Source organism: Hoplias malabaricus, chromosome 5 (assembly GCF_029633855.1).
Source record: "Hoplias malabaricus isolate fHopMal1 chromosome 5, fHopMal1.hap1, whole genome shotgun sequence".
Taxonomy (NCBI): domain Eukaryota; kingdom Metazoa; phylum Chordata; class Actinopteri; order Characiformes; family Erythrinidae; genus Hoplias; species Hoplias malabaricus.
The window spans coordinates 22,126,880-22,144,295 of record NC_089804.1 but is presented as its reverse complement, the minus strand read 5'-3'; the positions used below and the strand labels follow the sequence as shown (position 1 = coordinate 22,144,295).

The following is a 17,416-nucleotide window of genomic DNA, read 5'->3' as shown; positions in this document are numbered from 1 at the left end:
CAACCCGGATTTAAAAAAAAGGACAAAGCATTCATGCTCCAACAAAATTTATTCATACAATAATACAGCAATTGATTCAATATGAACAGATCATCCAGAGAATTAAATTACGCTGCATACACAGATTAAAAATGTCATTAGAGGAGATTTTTCTTTTTGATTGACAAAAGTCCTAGTTAATTTTTTAAAGACGTCCCTTGAAAAACACTATAAATTTGTAATTCTAACAGCATCAAAACTGCATTAAAAAGGCACTAAACACATCCGCTCAGGGAGATCCCATTAAAATTCACGTTCAAGTCAATAAAAACATCTCAGTATATGGTCTTAATCCTCCAGTACACTTCAGTATCATCGTCTGTACACCACAATGAAAATAATAAAATAGGAAAAGTGGCTTGAAAAATGTAATATCACTGTCCTGTAAATACACAGAGTATAAATTACTGTTTTAGTACTAATTTACTAAATACTACAAAAACAGAGTACTTCAATCAGTGAAAAAACCTTTACATAAAATTAAATATAAGGTTATAAACAGTAAAAATGTGGCTACAATAAGCTGGAAATTCAACAACATTAGACTTGTTCTAAAATACGAACAACTGCATAAGGTTGTTATTTTACTCATTTTAGTTACTGAATTAAACACATCTTTAATCGTTCTTATTTAAATTTAAATATTAAAAAATAAAAGAAACTGATTTGCTGGAAACTGGAAATGTTTTGATGAATTGAAAACAACAAAAAGAATAAAAAAAGCTGACAATATCAAAGAATCAACATTATTATGTGAATACATTCAGGAAAAGCAAACGACTGCATTGATGGCAGTAAAGGGTACAATCTACTGGTTTTGTCTGAAGTGGAATTCCACTATTATTTTTCCAATTTTTCTGCTTAATTCAGTGCTTGTACACCAAGAGTTTTGGTGTGAAATGGTTAAATGAATGGTTAAGTGAAAATGATGTATCTTTTTATAGGTTTATGTGTTTTTCTCTACAGTGCATCTCAAGTTAAGTATCAGATTGCTTTGTCATCCCTGAATTAACCAGTTTATCTCGCGTACGGCAGATCCCCTAAGTCGGGTCGGCCATGTTTAACATAATCTCTGCACATTCAGGACACTTAAGTGTCAGGTAAACAGCTGAAGTTTGGCTCCATTCAACACCACTGCAAACATTTTGGACGAGTGAAGCATTTCACGCCAAACCAAACCACTCTCAGTCACTTTGTCCCCATCTTTAAAGACTTTATTATGCATAAATTTGGAAAACAAACTGGTGGAATTCCCCTTTAAGGTTATTGTCATGTTCTGTTTCTGTTTGTCTCCCCATGGAGTGATATGATAAATTCAAAAAGCACTTTCCTCAGAAAGTTTAGAAGTAGAAGGATTCCTTTAGTCTCAGGTCAAATGAGCTACTTTTCCTCCATAAGATGAGGGTCTCTGAGAAACGTTCCTCATCTTCATACCATTCATTTTACACTGCGATAATTAAAAATGCTAAAGGTTCAACACTAAGACACTGTATTTGCTGGAGTCTTAACTGCAAATGTGTCTTGTTTTGTGCAATAAAATAAAGCTAAACCTAACTATATCAGTTCCCTCGTTATAATTTAATGCATAACATAAAAAGCCTGGTTCCTCTGAACCATATTTTGACAACTATTTTTTTTTTCCCCTCAGACTGTGGGATCTGAGTTATGTATATAATGCTATCTACTGGTCCCTGGAAATCTCCTTTTGATTAGGTCATGCTGAGTGTTCAGGTGTCAGTGAACATTTCTTAAAATACTAAAAAAAAAGAAAACCCCAGCCTCAGCAGCCACAGGTCCAGGCGTCGGTGTTAACATCTTTGCTGTTGAGTTTGAAGCTGTCTGTCACATTTTCATTGAACATTGGTCCTCCATGTCTAAGGATCAGCTCTGCAACCATCTGGTTAAAGGCCTGGTCCACGTTGCTGGAGTCCTTGGCTGAAGTCTCGACGACACTGATGAAGTCCAACTGATGAGCCATGGTCTCAGCCTCCTCCAGAGAAACCTCCCGAAGATCTGACAGGTCTATTTTATTCCCTGCATTGCCAGAACACAAAGACGTTTAAGACCTGTTATCTGAAAGCCGTTCAGCTCAGAGAGTGTGGTGGTTGTCTAGTGGAATACTCTGATGGGACAGAACGTTTTGGGCGGAGCACAAAGCCAGAACAGTGGAGAGAAAAGGTCACCAACAAAGTAGTGACCATCCTCTCAAGAACCATCTCCATTTGCACCTTGCTCAAACAGAGATGTATGAGCTGGCATCTGGAGAGAGGCCAACAGGAAGATTTCAGTGACGCTACAAGCACGCCAGCAAATATGAGCTCAGAGACTTTGGAATCATCAGAGCTTGGCAGTGGTTGCATCAGAGAGGAGTGTGTAGAAGCAGGAGGTGAAGGGGCAGAAGATCACACTGACGACAAGAGAGACCGCGGGAATTCCAAACACAAGGCAGATATATAAAAGGTGTGACAGGGATTGCTGCTCAAAATATTGGACTCAAAAGCAACAGCAAACACTATGTACACTGTCCACTACGGGCATGAATGCATACTGTGTGTTTACTATGTTGCACTCTTCATCGACCTTCCATTTTATATTCATAGTACTTTGCAGAAGCTCTTACTAAGTGCGACTTAGGGGTGAGGAAGCAGTGTTACAAGTCTTGCCAAAGGACTCCTACTGTTGAAAAGTTGTCTGTCTGTCACCAGTCTGCCATGTGGAGGGCAATCAAAAGATCAACAGCACTGTCTATATTTGTGGTTGATTTGGGGCTTAGCGTTTGTATGTTAAACCTGTTCAAACATAATCTAAAACATAACAACAACAACAAAGATCACAAACCTATTAAGAGGGGGACAATGTTAGAGCCACCGTATTTCTTCACGTCCTCCATCCATTTGGGCACGGACATGAAGGAGGACCTCTTGGTGATGTCGTAAGTGATGATGGCACCATTGGTGCTGCGGTAGTAGCTCTGAGTAATCGTCCGAAACCTCTCCTGACCTGCTGTGTCCCAAATCTGCAACTGTTCAACAACAACAGCAAACAAAAACATCACATCACAACAACTACAACTATTTCAAAAAGGAGCCATCACTTCCTACAGTGATTTTTCTTTTCACGTTATGAAACACTTGTTATACTGACACTTAGTGGAAATAGTGGATGCAAGATAACATAATAGGGCGGCACGGTGGTGCAGCAGGTAGGTGTCACAGTCACATAGCTCCAGGGACCTAGAGGTTGTGGGTTCGATTCCCGCTCCAGGTGACTGTCTGTGAGGAGTGTGGTGTGTTCTCCCTGTGTCTGAGTGGGTTTCCTCCAGGTGACTGTCTGTGAGGAGTGTGGTGTGCTCTCCCTGTGTCTGTGTGGGTTTCCTCCGGGTGACTGTCTGTGAGGAGTGTGGTGTGTTCTCCCTGTGTCTGCGTGGGTTTCCTCCGGGTGACTGTCTGTGAGGAGTGTGGTGTGTTCTCCCTGCGTCTGCGTGGGTTTCCTCCGGGTGACTGTCTGTGAGGAGTGTGTTATGCTCTCCCTGTGTCTGCGTGGGTTTCCTCCGGGTGACTGTCTGTGAGGAGTGTGGTGTGTTCTCCCTGTGTCTGTGTGGGTTTCCTCCGGGTGACTGTCTGTGAGGAGTGTGTTATGCTCTCCCTGCGTCTGCGTGGGTTTCCTCCGGGTGACTGTCTGTGAGGAATGTGGTGTGTTCTCCCTGCGTCTGCGTGGGTTTCCTCCGGGTGACTGTCTGTGAGGAGTGTGGTGTGTTCTCTCTGTGTCTGCATGAGTTTCCTCCGGGTGACTGTCTGTGAGGAGTGTGGTGTGTTCTCTCTGTGTCTGCGTGGGTTTCCTCCGGGTGACTGTCTGTGAGGAGTGTGGTGTGTTCTCTCTGTGTCTGCATGAGTTTCCTCCGGGTGACTGTCTGTGAGGAGTGTGGTGTGTTCTCCCTGTGTCTGCGTGGGTTTCCTCCGGGTGACTGTCTGTGAGGAGTGTGTTATGCTCTCCCTGCGTCTGCGTGGGTTTCCTCCGGGTGACTGTCTGTGAGGAATGTGGTGTGTTCTCCCTGCGTCTGCGTGGGTTTCCTCCGGGTGACTGTCTGTGAGGAGTGTGGTGTGTTCTCTCTGTGTCTGCATGAGTTTCCTCCGGGTGACTGTCTGTGAGGAGTGTGGTGTGTTCTCCCTGCATCTGCGTGGGTTTCCTCCGGGTGACTGTCTGTGAGGAGTGTGGTGTGTTCTCTCTGTGTCTGCATGAGTTTCCTCCGGGTGCTCCGGTTTCCTCCCACAGTCCAAAAACACATGTTTGTAGGTGGATTGGCGACTCAAGTGTCCATAGGTGTGAGTGTGTGAGTTTATGTGTGAGTGTGTTGCTCTGTGAAGGACTGGCTCCTCCTCCAGGGTGTATTCCTATGATTCCAGGTAGGCTCTGGACCCACTGCGACCCTGAACTGGATAAGGGTTACAGATAATGAATGAATGAATGTAAGATAACATAATACTTTAAACCGGTTTTAAATATGGCCACCACCATATGAGTGACCCGCTAATTGGCACATTATCTGGTTCATTCAGACATTAATAGCAGTTTGTTTCTTCATCTAATGTGAGTTGCACTATATAGAAAGAAAGTCAACGTTATCTCATTTACTACGAATGTAACATGGCTTTGACAGAACAGTGGAAATTGTGTTTATAATACTAAGATTTCTTTCTGGAAGTGTTCTCTCTGATCAATGACAACCAAACTGTGAAAGCTTCACTCTGTTTTATGCCTAAGAAGAGAAAATGAAACAAAACTGGATCAGACTGAAGGGGAGTACTATTTCAGCACACTTTAAACCAGGGGTACCTAAAGTTTTTAGACATCTTTCTATCAGAATGTATCTGTGCTTAGGAAGCCTGGGCTAATATTATGAAAATGTCATCATCATAAGCTTTATCCAGGTTTCAGTAAACCAGGAAAGAAAAGTGCTGACATTTCGCTGAGTCATGTGTGCCCATTCACAGAGTTCAGAACTGACAAAAATAAATAAGACTTCAGTTAAAACTAGTTTTCAGCAGCGTCTTGTTGCCTGTGTGTGTGGACAAACACTGAGCTCCTGATTAATGCCATCAGCAAATGGAGCTCCGTGTCTGAGATGAAGAGTTGCGAAACTTGTTCAATGAGCCTGCCATGTCAACTCAACTTATGCTGGTCTTCAACACACACCGGCTGCAAACAATAAATAACCTGCACACTCCCTCAAAATTCTGCAAACACTTTTAGCATTTCCAATCACAGCGAAGAGCCACTTCTGTGAAAGGAATCAGCTATTTCCAGTTAATCTTCTTCATGTTATGAAACAGACACTATACTGCTACCTAGTGGCCTGGGTGTAGCAGAGTTCCGTTCATGTTCTAAACTAATTTTAAACTTACTGTGTGGGGAACCCGCTCTGTGGAGCACAAACTGTTTATTCAGTGTATTAAATCTAAACAGTTTTGTGGCCTGCCATTTATATGAAAATTAATATTATAAAAGCCAGTAAAACATCTGAAATATCTCATACATTTCGGTGGTGAAAAGGTCTTTTAAAACAGCCAGTCACTGTCTTTTAAACATAACCACAGCAGCAAAGAGAATGACTGTCTACTTTAAGGGGACTTTTAGTTTGTCAGAGCTTTGTACTGGGAGCCAAGTGACAGCTCACACCTTTATCAGAGCCAGGAGAACCAAGACAACCAGGAGAACCCACCTTAACTCTCTTGCCTTGGACCTCCATGGTCTTCATGGTGAAGTCTACGCCGATGGTGTTGCCTTGTCTCTCCGTGAAACTCCCCGTTTTAAAGCGCTGGACCACGCAGGTTTTCCCCACTCCAACATCGCCCACCAACACGATTTTAAACACCAGGTCGTAACTGTCGTCCGAGTCCAGTAAGGACATGATGACGCAAAGTGACTGTCCTCTCTTCTACCTCTCTGTGCACCTTTATAAACACAGAGCAAACCCGACGTGGACACCTGTGAAATACACAACGGCCAACTGACCTGTTTTCTCTGCCCGTTTTCAGGCAAGCCCCGCCTTTCTTCGCTCTGATTGGTTGAGAGTTCCTAAGCACAAACAGTAAGATTAAGGTATATTTTTAGCCTTTGGCTTTTATTACCATATATATTATTCGTAATCATAAGCAGATTAACTGCAGGCTTGTGTGTTTGAAAAGGTCACAATGATAATATTAAGATATGACATGCAAATTTAAGTAAAAATAAATGGACATGTTTTAGATTTTAGATTCACTCACCTACTCCCTCAATCACTCACTCAGTCACCCACTCACCCACTCACACACACTCACCCACTCACTCACACACACTCACTCACACTCACAGGTTTGGTGGATGTGGTTGAGTAAAGTCAGGATTTGGGGGTGTTACCCACTGTCTCTCAGGCAGTGATAAGCTGTTACATAATGCCCAGAATTATTTGTAATTTCTCCAGTTCTGTACATTGTTCAAATTGTGGAATTATTTTCATGAATTTGTTTGTAAAAGTTTCACTTGTATTTCTGAATTTTTCACAGTGAAGAAGAAACTGCAGGTTTGTTTCAACCTCATCTGTTGTACAGTGAACACACAGACTCTGGTCCCTGGGGCGCCAGAAAATTTTATACCTGCCGTATCTGAGGCCAGACTGTGGTCACTGAGTCTGTACCTGGTCAGAAATTGGGACTTGTCTTCAAACACATCCAGAAATTTAGAGCTTTTTTTGTATGTCAATGTATCTCACTCTCACTCTCTCTCTCAAACATACACACACACACACACACACACAAACACACACACACAAACAAGCATACATACTTACTGGTGGAAAATGTCTCACAGCCAATCCATCTATCAGCATGTGCGTTTGGACTGTGGAAACCCTTTGGAAACCCACACAGAGACTGGGAGAACACACCAAATTCCTCACTGACAGTAAGGCTAGGAGATGATCCAAACACAGTGTTGTCTTTTAAATATATTTTTTTCTTGCTTTCGTTGCTGGAAGTTGTTGTCTTTCTGCTTGCAAGTGGTTTTTTGAAAATTGGAGAGAAGTCTGAAACTCTCTCTGTACAATAGCCTTTTAAGGATAACACAGTGATACCCCCACCCTTAGCCACACCTAATCAATTACCATAGCAATAAGATTAGGCGACTCCAAAACAGGTCTAACTTCAAAAGCACTTAATCCTATGAATATCAGCATTCAGGTGTTAACATTACACAGGATAACCCCTGATGTGTTGGGGGCGTCTAGTCTGACTGCAGATTGGCCCAAATGTTTGGAACAAAGGACACCCCATGGTAATTACATTATAAAAAGACACCAAGGTGCCTGCATACAGAGTTCATGTGGGGGAGTAAAGAATAAGTGTATAAAATATAGTTAAAAGGAGAAAAACACTAGAGATTCTAACAACAGCAACCCAACACCTTGGAGCTGTGTGGCAGTGACAATATCTGTGGCTGCACCATTGAATAGAATAGCTTTTATTGTCGCTGAGAAAACAATGTTCAGAACAGTGTTAAAACAGTGAAATATAGTTTTAGCATCCTCTCTCAGGCAGCAGTTAAAATATAAAATCTACACATGTGCAAAATAGCAGATTGTTCAGAGGCATTAACACAGAAGATATATACAGGCTTAAATTAAAAGTGCAGTGTGCAATTGCTTGTCCATTAAAATGGGTGGTTGTCCATTGATTCTACTGATTATCAATCAGGATGGGTTGGTTAAAGTAGTGGGGTGGGTGTGGGGTTGAAGACTTGATGGCTGATGGGTTGATGGCTTTCACAGCCTGGGGAAAGAAGCTGTATTTCAACCTGAAAACAGTATAATAGTTAGTATAATATTGTTATTACACATTAATAGATTTTGTTTCAATTCGACTAGAAAACAATTAAAAGAGAGACGTGTAAACAATACAATCATAATAATAATAAATAATATAAAATTAAGAACATTTTCTAATGAAAAACCACTTGCATAAAATACAGACATTTTTACAGGAAAAAAATCTTATTTCTCACATGTTCTGAGGTTTTTCAGGCTGTATTTTACACCTAGTATTGAATTTCCTGAAATCATAGATTTAAGTATCATTCAAGATTTATTTTCTTGTGAAATAAAAGCTTTTCATTTTCTTATTAATCATTAACCAATCACAATGCTGGAGGGCGTAGCTTGTACGAAAACGGGTGGGGAACCCCACAAGGATCAACACCGCTTAGGTGTCCCGGTTTAACGCCTGATTCTTTCGCATAAAATGTTTAGTAACAGAGAAATATACCGTCATCATTTTGTAATTAAATTAAATAACGCTCAATCTCTCATCCGTGTTGATGCGAAAGCTTCTAAAACCACTGAACCATTTAAAAAGGTATGCTGCTGACAAAGAATATATCAATTTTGTTCTGTAACAACAGCATTAAAATAATGCTGTAGAAAAGAACTAAAATTGACTAAATAAAATGTGTGCTTAAAAGTTGTCTGCAAAATATTATTTAAACTCAGTGATATATTGCTGTAAAAATAGATAAACAACGAGATACATAACATACGTACATACGTGAATGATGACATTAAATATATAAATGTATACAATTTAAATTACAATAATAAGACAACTTGTAGAGAACGTTATTTAAATAGTAACTTTATCAGTATTATTATCTGATAAAAGTCCTCGGTAGCTGCGCATGCTCAGTACTAGCATCTAGGACCGTTGTTGTGGAGCTGACGTCAGAGGCGCGAAAGTTTAAATTTGTTGTTGAGCGGAGACGGTTGGAGGTAAATTTATCATCGACACTTTTATTATAATTACACTATGTTTATCCTCTTGGTAAAATGTCGGAAAGCAAGTCACAGAGGAACGGTAGATAGTTTGTCTTTTTATAACTTGTGTCTTATTTCCATGTTTATTTCATTTGATTTGGATTCCACTGTATCCACCTTAAATGGTGCGTCAGATGCAGTTATGCGAATGATGCTGCAGATACAGTCACCAATATTGATGCAGAATATTCAGTCTGTCCATTAAACTGCAGTGATGTAGATCCATTCAGGCCACCTTACGGGGTGCAGAAGATACTGCTAGCTAGCTAAATGGTTCAGTTAGCTTAAAACCGTTCACAAACATGATTATTAAAATGGTTCCACTGTGGCACTGCTCAACTTTGTAGCAACTTATTTTGTAAATGAGATGTGAGCATCAAAAACCTCAGGCTTACATTGATTAACATCTTATGTTAATTTAGGCACAGTTGCTTGTATTTAGCATAATTAATGTTCATTACATGTTTAAAGCTGAAAGGTAATATGCTTGTCAATACTTTGCTCAGCTCTAGAGCATGATCATCTGGACTGTGATTTTTCCCATTGTAGAATCCATCATGGAGAACACATTCCCAATGTACAAAGTGGATGCCATTGTGCAGTTTTTCCGCACATATGTTTTGACAGGACAGGAGGCGAAACACTTTGCTAAAAGCGATATCACTCCAAACACAAAGGTGAGGAGATACTATTTTTAAAAATCTTTTTGAAGAAACACGTTTGTAAATACTTTTATTAGTTTTAGTAGTGATATTAAGTGTTTTACTTTTGAAGGCTGATGTTATACAGCGGCTCTACATGAGAGTACTGCATCTGCTCTATGGGCTCAGACCTGAATGTCATTATGTAGTAAGTATGACTACATACTGCAACAAGAACGTGTATGTAATTATGACTCACTGGCTTGTGAATAATCGTGAATTAGGTTAATTAGCAAATACATGAATCAATCAACTGTAACTGATTGTGACCTCAGTTCAAACATTGATGAATAAAAGTACAAAAGGAAAATTTTGTTTCACTTGCGGTTTTGTGTTTTAAACAGGCCCCTCTGTGTGAAGATATCCAGTGCCCTACGTTGCATGAACCTGCCATTCCAGTGATGAACGTATACTTAAGCATGTTAGTGGATATTTGTTCCATTTTTGAGAAACACAGCTGAATATTTCTAACCTGAGGATGCAGTCACCCGGAGGAAACCCACGCAGACACAGGGAGAACACACCACACTCCTCACAGACAGTCACCCGGAGCGGGAATCGAACCCTCAACCTCCAGGACCCTGGAGCTGTGTGACTGACACCTACCTGCTGCACCACCATGCCGCCCCCACCCCCATCCTCATTTAAAACTTGTTAAATCGTTGTTCTTTATAATGCAGACTATAAGTAAACTGCACTTCTAGCTTTTCACTTTCTATCTTTTTTTTTTATAGACGAGTAACAGGTTCTTTACTTTCAGGTGCCAGTTTTTACCCACGTGCCACACCTATGACTTTTCGTTGAATGACCTGCTTAATCCAAGTGAGTAAATATTTATTGCCAATTTAAAATGAAATATTTTATTTTTCTGAACTTCTGTCAATAATTAGATTTTAAAATCTCAAATTCCTCATTAAGTTTGCGGATCCCCTTTGATACAGGTTTTATCGTATTTATTCCTCGTATCACTTTTTGTTACAGAGCCAAAGCGCACAATCACCATTTTGAGTGGCATCCAAAACTTTCTGCATTTCAGGAAACAAAGGCAGGAACTTTTTGCTGCGCATCAGCTGACTTTTGTAAGTGGGTTGTAAAAACATGACTAGATCTCAACATCACACCAGAAATATTTATGCTAAAATGAACATCCATCCTTCCGTTCTTCCATCCAGATTATTGATTGAAACCATTCTGCTTCGTCCATTAGCATGTAATAAAGTCAGACTCTGTAATAGTTTTAAAGTCATATTTTCTTTTACAATTACAGCAGGCAGATATGGACAAACTTCGGGCGTACAACAGAGGAATTAAGGAAGCTGAAAAAAAGATTCAGAAACTGATGTAAGTTTTCATTTTATACTTAAATACTGGAATTATCACTGGAGTCTTTTATATATCAATCATCAGTCTTTCCCCTAATTCCGGCCACTGCCGTATATGGTGCAATTCTCTTTGCCAATCGCAGTGGGTAAAACAATAAAACGTAACTAGTAGGGCATTTAAACATCAGTCTTGCAAAAAATCACATATCTACACAACATTTAAGGATCTCTAACAGTGTTGTAATTCTGTGTGTGCAAAACTGCATGTAAAACACAACACATTTCCATTTCGCGACGGATATTTCCCTCAGTGTAAACGTTAGCTTAACGGTTAGCTTACTTTTCTCTGAGGGGAAAATCTACCGCCATTGTAATCCTTACCTGTAGAGTACGGATACCAACTAGTGATGTGTCGGTCGCGAACGAACCCGTTCAAAGAGCCGGCTCTTGTAAGTGAACGATGAGAGCCGGTTCCCTTCTAAGACCGAGCCAGTTTTTTCTAAGGCTTGTCATTCAACAAATCAGAGAACACCAACCCAACCAACCCTCCAAGCTGAGACACTTGGTTTTCCTGAATGCCAATTTGCCTTCCAAAAAATAGTTGAATAAAATGTTATATCAGTTAAATGTTTGTTGACAGTTGTGGTTGTTTAAATCACTACCGTTGAATGCTGCTGTATTGCACTTTGCAGAGTATTTGTTTATTTTAGTACCCAGAAATGGATGATTATTTGGGTTCTATTGGCTATATTTCAGAGTTTACAAGTGATTTTTTTATTAAGGTGTTTAAATAAAAATCCAGTTATTTATACAATTGAATGTGTGAGTGCAATCAGTGAGTTATTACAAGACAGCCATAAAAACAATTGGTCATTGCAACACTATTTATTATTTTTAATATTGAACAATAATATTTAGTCATGTAAAATGTAGGTAATATTGTTCTGTACCCGTGGAAATAAGTGGTAAAACAAAGAGCCATTTAGGAGCCGAAAGAGCCGGCTCTTTATGAAGAGCCGAGACTAAAGAGCCGAAATTCCCATCACAATACCAACACAGGACAAACGTAATCTCATTGTGAACCTCTCAAAACCATTGAATGTGGTAGCAACTGTCTCGTTTGACTGTCACAAGCAGGGGAGGTGGCCGAAGTTAGAGGGCGCTAATAATCTTAGCAGTATTGGCACCTACTTAAACAAAGTTTTTATTTTAAAACATATTTTACCTTAAAAAACCTTACCTTAAAAAACATATTTTATCTTAAAACATTCTTTCAAAGTCAAGCAAGTCTTGGACATTACTCACTCAAATATGTGTAGATTAAAGTCCTTCTATTTATTTACAGTTAGCTAAAATTTCCAATGTTGTAATTTAAGTGCCCGGAAAGGGGGGTAATTACACTATATAAATCAAGACTTTAATTCTGTATACAAGATTTAGCTCCTTTCTGCAGATTAGTCTTGTGATTTTTCTGAATTTCTCCACTTAGGATTATTCCACCTGAGCAACAGGCAGAGGCTAAAGAACTGGCTGCAGCCCTTAAAGAAACAAACACTGCAACCATGCAAGAGTCCCAGGAAGTGGTGAGCACGGGTTCTTGCTTCTGAACAGCAAATGACTAGTATATGTACTTGCTTTGAAGGGTACATAAATAACATGGGGTCCTAAAAATAGACAGATCCTTTGAAATCTGTATCTCTTTACTTTCTCAGATAACATAATAAAGAATATTCTCTCTCACTACAGACTGCCCTCAATGAGCAGGTGGCAGAATGCAAAACAGTAAATGCAGAAAGGTCACAGAAATTGGTATGTACACATCCTTTATAATGTTGAACCATATATATTCTTGGCTTAATATCAGTTGAAGCAATCACCATCATTTTTATGTTACAGATTTGTGTGTACTAGATATGAGCATTTATTACGCTTACATAGACATTTCTGTTAATTAATAAAAATAGAGTTAAAAAATATCCAAAATTGGGAGAGAAAAGAGCAAATATTAAAGCTCCAGTGTGGTGCAGGCGCCAGGATAAATTTCACAACCCTTTAAAGTGGTACAGTGCATTGCAATCTAAGTGCCACAATGCATTTGTTGTACAATGTCAAGTGGAACAGAAAATCAAATCTAAATTTATTTATATAGTGCTTTTCACAACTGATATTGTCACAAAACAACTTTACAGAGCTGATGTCGGAACAGATTTGTTGATCAAGGAAAACTTGAACATCCTTGTTGCTCTCAGTAACCGCGCTTTTGTGAAGGATGTTGGATTTCTGGCATGTACTGTACCCATACTGTACTACTAGTTTGTTATAGGCCTTTTTTTGTTCTCTTTCTCTCCTCAGTTTCATTTGTCATCTACATGTAACCTGGTTTTGGTTTCAGCCATGTGTTCTCAATTTCGGTGCATCAGTCGTACCTGATATGGTGTAGCGACAGTACATTTGTTTGATCTTCTTTCTACAGGTGCCAATATGTTAGAGTAGAATGTACTTGAACCTGTCTCAATTTTAAATGAACTGTTTCCTCCACAGAGCCAGAAGAAATTGGAAGTGGCCACTCAAAAGGATGAGATAGTCAAGCTCAAGTCTCAGATTGTTGAGTCCCCAGAGGAAATCAAGAATGAGAAGGAAAAGTTGAAGGAAAATATAAAGAACGTAAAGAATTCAAAGGTAGTTATAATTACAACATGTCTGTACTCACGCTGTGATGTGGTGTTAGCTGTGCAGTTGTTCCTGAGTGGTAGTAGTCATAATTAAGATAACGATTACAACAAATGACTCTAATATTAATAAAATTGAAACAGACTATCCTTCAATAGGCATGTATGTTGGTGCAACAGGTAGTGTTACAACACAGCTCCAGGGATTTGGGGTTGGGGGTTCAAGTCCCGCTCCGGGTAACTGTCTGTGACGGGTTTGGTGTGTTCACCCTGTGTCCGCGTGGGTTTCCTCCGGCTGCCCCCGTTTCCTCCCACGGTCCAAAAACGCACATTGCTAGGTGGATTGGCGACTCAAAAGTGTCAGTGAATGTGAGTGTTTTGCTCTGTGAAGGACAGGCACCCACTCCAGGGTGTGTTCCTGCCTTGTGCTTCCGGGTAGGCTCCGGACCCACCATGACCCTGAACTGGATAAGTGGTTACAGACTAATGAATGCATATTTGTTGCAGTATAAGATCCGCAAAACCACACAAAACACTTGAGTGATAGTCTGAACCTGTAGCAATGTAACACTAGGAGGCGCTGTTCTTTAAGAAAAGAATATTTTGAAACAAACGTCAAGGCGATTTAAATGACAAATTATTGATAATATGCTTTAATTTACTCTGTAGCACTGAATAATACATTTTTAGCAAAATAAACCTTTACATTTGCTGCTGTGGTGTTTAATCCATTTAACGCATTTAAGATTGCTATATGCAAATAAACTTTAAGGAAAACTAACTGGAGAGCTGAACTTCTCCACAGACAGTGTCCAAACGTCAATTATCAATACACATTTAGATTATTTTTGTGCACTTTATGTACTTGTTTTATTGTATTCTTTAGTGTCTGTGTCCTAGTGTATTACCAAGCTCATGAAATTTCTCATCTTCACTTCAAAACATGAAAATACAGTAATAAGACTTTAAATTGTGTTTTATGGTCTTTTTAAAGTGGTTTAGAGGTCATCGACACAGTGAAAGTGTTGTTTTGACTCACTGTGTACACATCTGTTTGTGAACCTAGGAGCTGGCTGATGAGATGCTGGTGGACCTGCAGATAAAAGTGCAGTGTGCCAGTCAGGGAGAAGCAGATGTTCAGCTCATTCTCAAACAGCTTCATGACCTGCAGGCGAGCATATGCAAGGCCAACCAGCAGAAGGAAGAGGTAAAATGCACACATCCTGTACTGCGTTTAGCAAAGTCTTGTCTCCATTACTAGTTGCATAAATTTTCTTATGTTAGAAATGTCTAAAGTGATTAAGAGCTCTAGGGGCTCTGACAGCAGAGAAAGCTAAAAGCAATAATTATAGATTACTGTAGTGTATTTATATTAAATACATTCTAAGTTATGGTATTTCAGTCTACGTTATATAATATATTCAATTCAGCCAACAGCAGGTTAATCCTCCACTATGTAGTGTTCACTAAGACGTAATAAGTATTAGTTGAAGCCCAGCCTGCTTTTCAAATGATGTGTTTAAGACATGACACCAAAAACACTTTGATCCTAAGTGATTAAAGATTTGATGGAAAATGTGATATAAAAATGAACTATATCTATGCCATATTATACTTATACAAACGACTATATGCATGATGCCTCTGTGTAAACAGGTCCGGGGCCTTGTGACTCTCTCCGAGACCCTGCAGAAGGATCTAAAGAGTATCGGCAATGAAGAGTGTCAGCTGAAGAGGGCTCTGGCCATGAAACTTGACAAAGAATCCAAGCAACAGATTCGCCATCAGAATAAGAAAGAGCTGAAGGCCCAGCATGTCCAAAGTGTTATTGGGTAAGAATCACAGCATATGGAACTGAGAACACTTGAGTGACAGAAGCCAAAAACCACAAAATTACATATAGATATCTGTAATAATCTGTGACTTCCACCTTAATGGATGTTCTGAGTTTAATTTTATAAAGTTTAAGTGCTGTATAGCTAGAATTTTTCAGGTTAAAATGCACCATTGTTAGTTACTCCATGCCCCTTTGGTAGCCTGCTGATTTTAAAATGTTCTTGTGAAAAGGCAATATGACAAAATCCATGAAAAACGGGAGGAAATTGTGAAGAGGATAAAACACATCGACTCTGAAACCAGGCAATTCAAGGAAAAGATGCAGAACCTTCGTGACACCTGCAACCAGAATAGTGAAAAGGCCCAGGTAGAAATATCTTTGTTGATACATTAAAAATATATATAACTAGTTACTACTTGATTTTTGCTATCTACAGTTCTGTATGTATCACTTTTGAGTTGTATTCATCATTCTGCCTCTATTGATTGTTTTGTTGTTATTGTCTTTAGGCTATTTATGACCGGCTGCTGTCCACACTGGAGCATTATCACAAAAAAATAGAAGCTATTGTGATGGAGGCCAGAGCAGAAAAAATGAAAATGAAAATGGTTATTTAGAATATACGTTGATATGATTGTCTCTTTGTAAATAGTTATTCTCTTATACCTTGTTTAATAAAATTAATATCTTGATTGAATGTTACCTGCAGCATAGTTTTTCCTTTTTGTTTTTTTTTCTAAAAGTGGGTGCCAACAACACAGACCTGCACAGTAACTGTATATCTGGGGGAAAAAAAACAATTTTGAGCATAGTTCACCATTTTATTTACTGGCACACTAACATAATATTACATTTATGTCTGCTCAGGAATCTGGGAAATGGGAATTAATACCATAGTTATTTTAAACTGAACAAAACATAACCTTAATATATATTTATCTTTTACTTTTTTTAAAACAAGACCCAGACTTTACCTCTTTAAAAAAAAACAAAACACCATTGTAGTTTAAGGTCTAACCCCACAACATACGTCACATGGTGACTAACAGATTCAGCAATACAAGGAACTGCTTATTTTCTTCCACTATGATGCGTGTACGTATTTTGGTAAAACCTGAAATGCCCAGAATGCAGAAGTGACATGAAAAGGGCAGTTTTTCATAGTACGGCTCATTCTGCAAGCACTAAATCATGAACATGGATGGTATACGTGATAAATATTGTCTTTAGCAATTGCTTCTGTTGGTTTCACAATCACCAGAGATGTGTACATCTTTAATGCCCATGTTAGGTATTCTGGGTCTGACCTTCATTTCTTAATGAGAAAAATCAGGTTTTTATCTTTTTAACCGTGGGTTTCAGTAGGTGAAAATATAAAATCCATTTCATTTCAGTCAGAGTAATGTAGCCCAGACCTGGAATTCTTAATACAGCCCTGGCTCAACAACAGAATGAGGACATGATTTTGGTGTTGTATAATTCAAAAATTGCTAATGGAACACTCTTTTCTGTTATCAAAATATGTTCAGGGTTTTTCTGCAATCTTTGGATATTAAAAAACATGTCTAAATGATATTAAAACTAAAAACATAAATGAACACTCCAGGATGCTGGGGTCACTGTCTGAGGAGTTTGTGTGGGACTTCAGGTTGTGTTCTCATTGTCTGCGTGGGTTTCCTCCAGCTGCTAGTTTACTCCTACAATCCAAATCACATGGTACTAGGTTGCAAAATACTCCAGAAATGGTGTGTGTGAAGCATTACAATTTACCAGGCCCTGTCTGTGGTGTGCTGGCTTCTGGCCGGTGGGTTTTAGTAGGCCACAGACCCACCACACTCCTGTTTAAGATGACAAAGTTAAAATAGATATTGTTAATTTGCATGTTTTGAATCTATATATAATATATATGATGTATTTGGGCATATATGTGGGCAGGTTTGCTTCCTTATAGAGCTTTTTCACCCAATTGATATCGAAAAGTAAGTTAGCGTGTATCTCCAAATATC

General features: G+C 39.1%; 2 protein-coding genes across 3 annotated transcripts; one reads left to right on the top strand and one right to left on the bottom strand.

Moving 5' to 3' along the window:
• Positions 1 to 42: 42 nt before the first annotated feature.
• rab43 (RAB43, member RAS oncogene family) lies at positions 43 to 6,033 on the bottom strand. The gene is made up of 3 exons (XM_066671307.1): positions 5,759 to 6,033; positions 2,878 to 3,061; positions 43 to 2,073 (listed from the first exon to the last, which is right to left on the bottom strand). Exons 1-3 carry the CDS (start codon positions 5,945 to 5,947, stop codon positions 1,820 to 1,822), a joined length of 627 nt encoding a protein of 208 aa, XP_066527404.1. The 5' UTR covers positions 5,948 to 6,033; the 3' UTR covers positions 43 to 1,819.
• Positions 6,034 to 8,755: 2,722 nt separating this feature from the next.
• On the top strand, positions 8,756 to 16,084 carry nuf2 (UF2 component of NDC80 kinetochore complex). 2 transcript variants are annotated; one of them, XM_066672907.1, is made up of 14 exons: positions 8,756 to 8,836; positions 9,431 to 9,558; positions 9,656 to 9,730; positions 9,927 to 10,003; positions 10,343 to 10,404; positions 10,564 to 10,661; positions 10,850 to 10,923; positions 12,394 to 12,487; positions 12,651 to 12,713; positions 13,446 to 13,583; positions 14,640 to 14,780; positions 15,230 to 15,405; positions 15,641 to 15,776; positions 15,920 to 16,084. In XM_066672907.1, the coding sequence occupies exons 2-14, from the start codon at positions 9,439 to 9,441 to the stop codon at positions 16,025 to 16,027; spliced, it is 1,362 nt and encodes a 453-aa protein (XP_066529004.1). In that variant the 5' UTR covers positions 8,756 to 8,836; positions 9,431 to 9,438; the 3' UTR covers positions 16,028 to 16,084. The 2 variants fall into 2 exon arrangements, with proteins under 2 accessions (XP_066529004.1, XP_066529003.1); XM_066672906.1 differs by having other exon boundaries at positions 8,836 to 8,921.
• Positions 16,085 to 17,416: the final 1,332 nt, after the last annotated feature.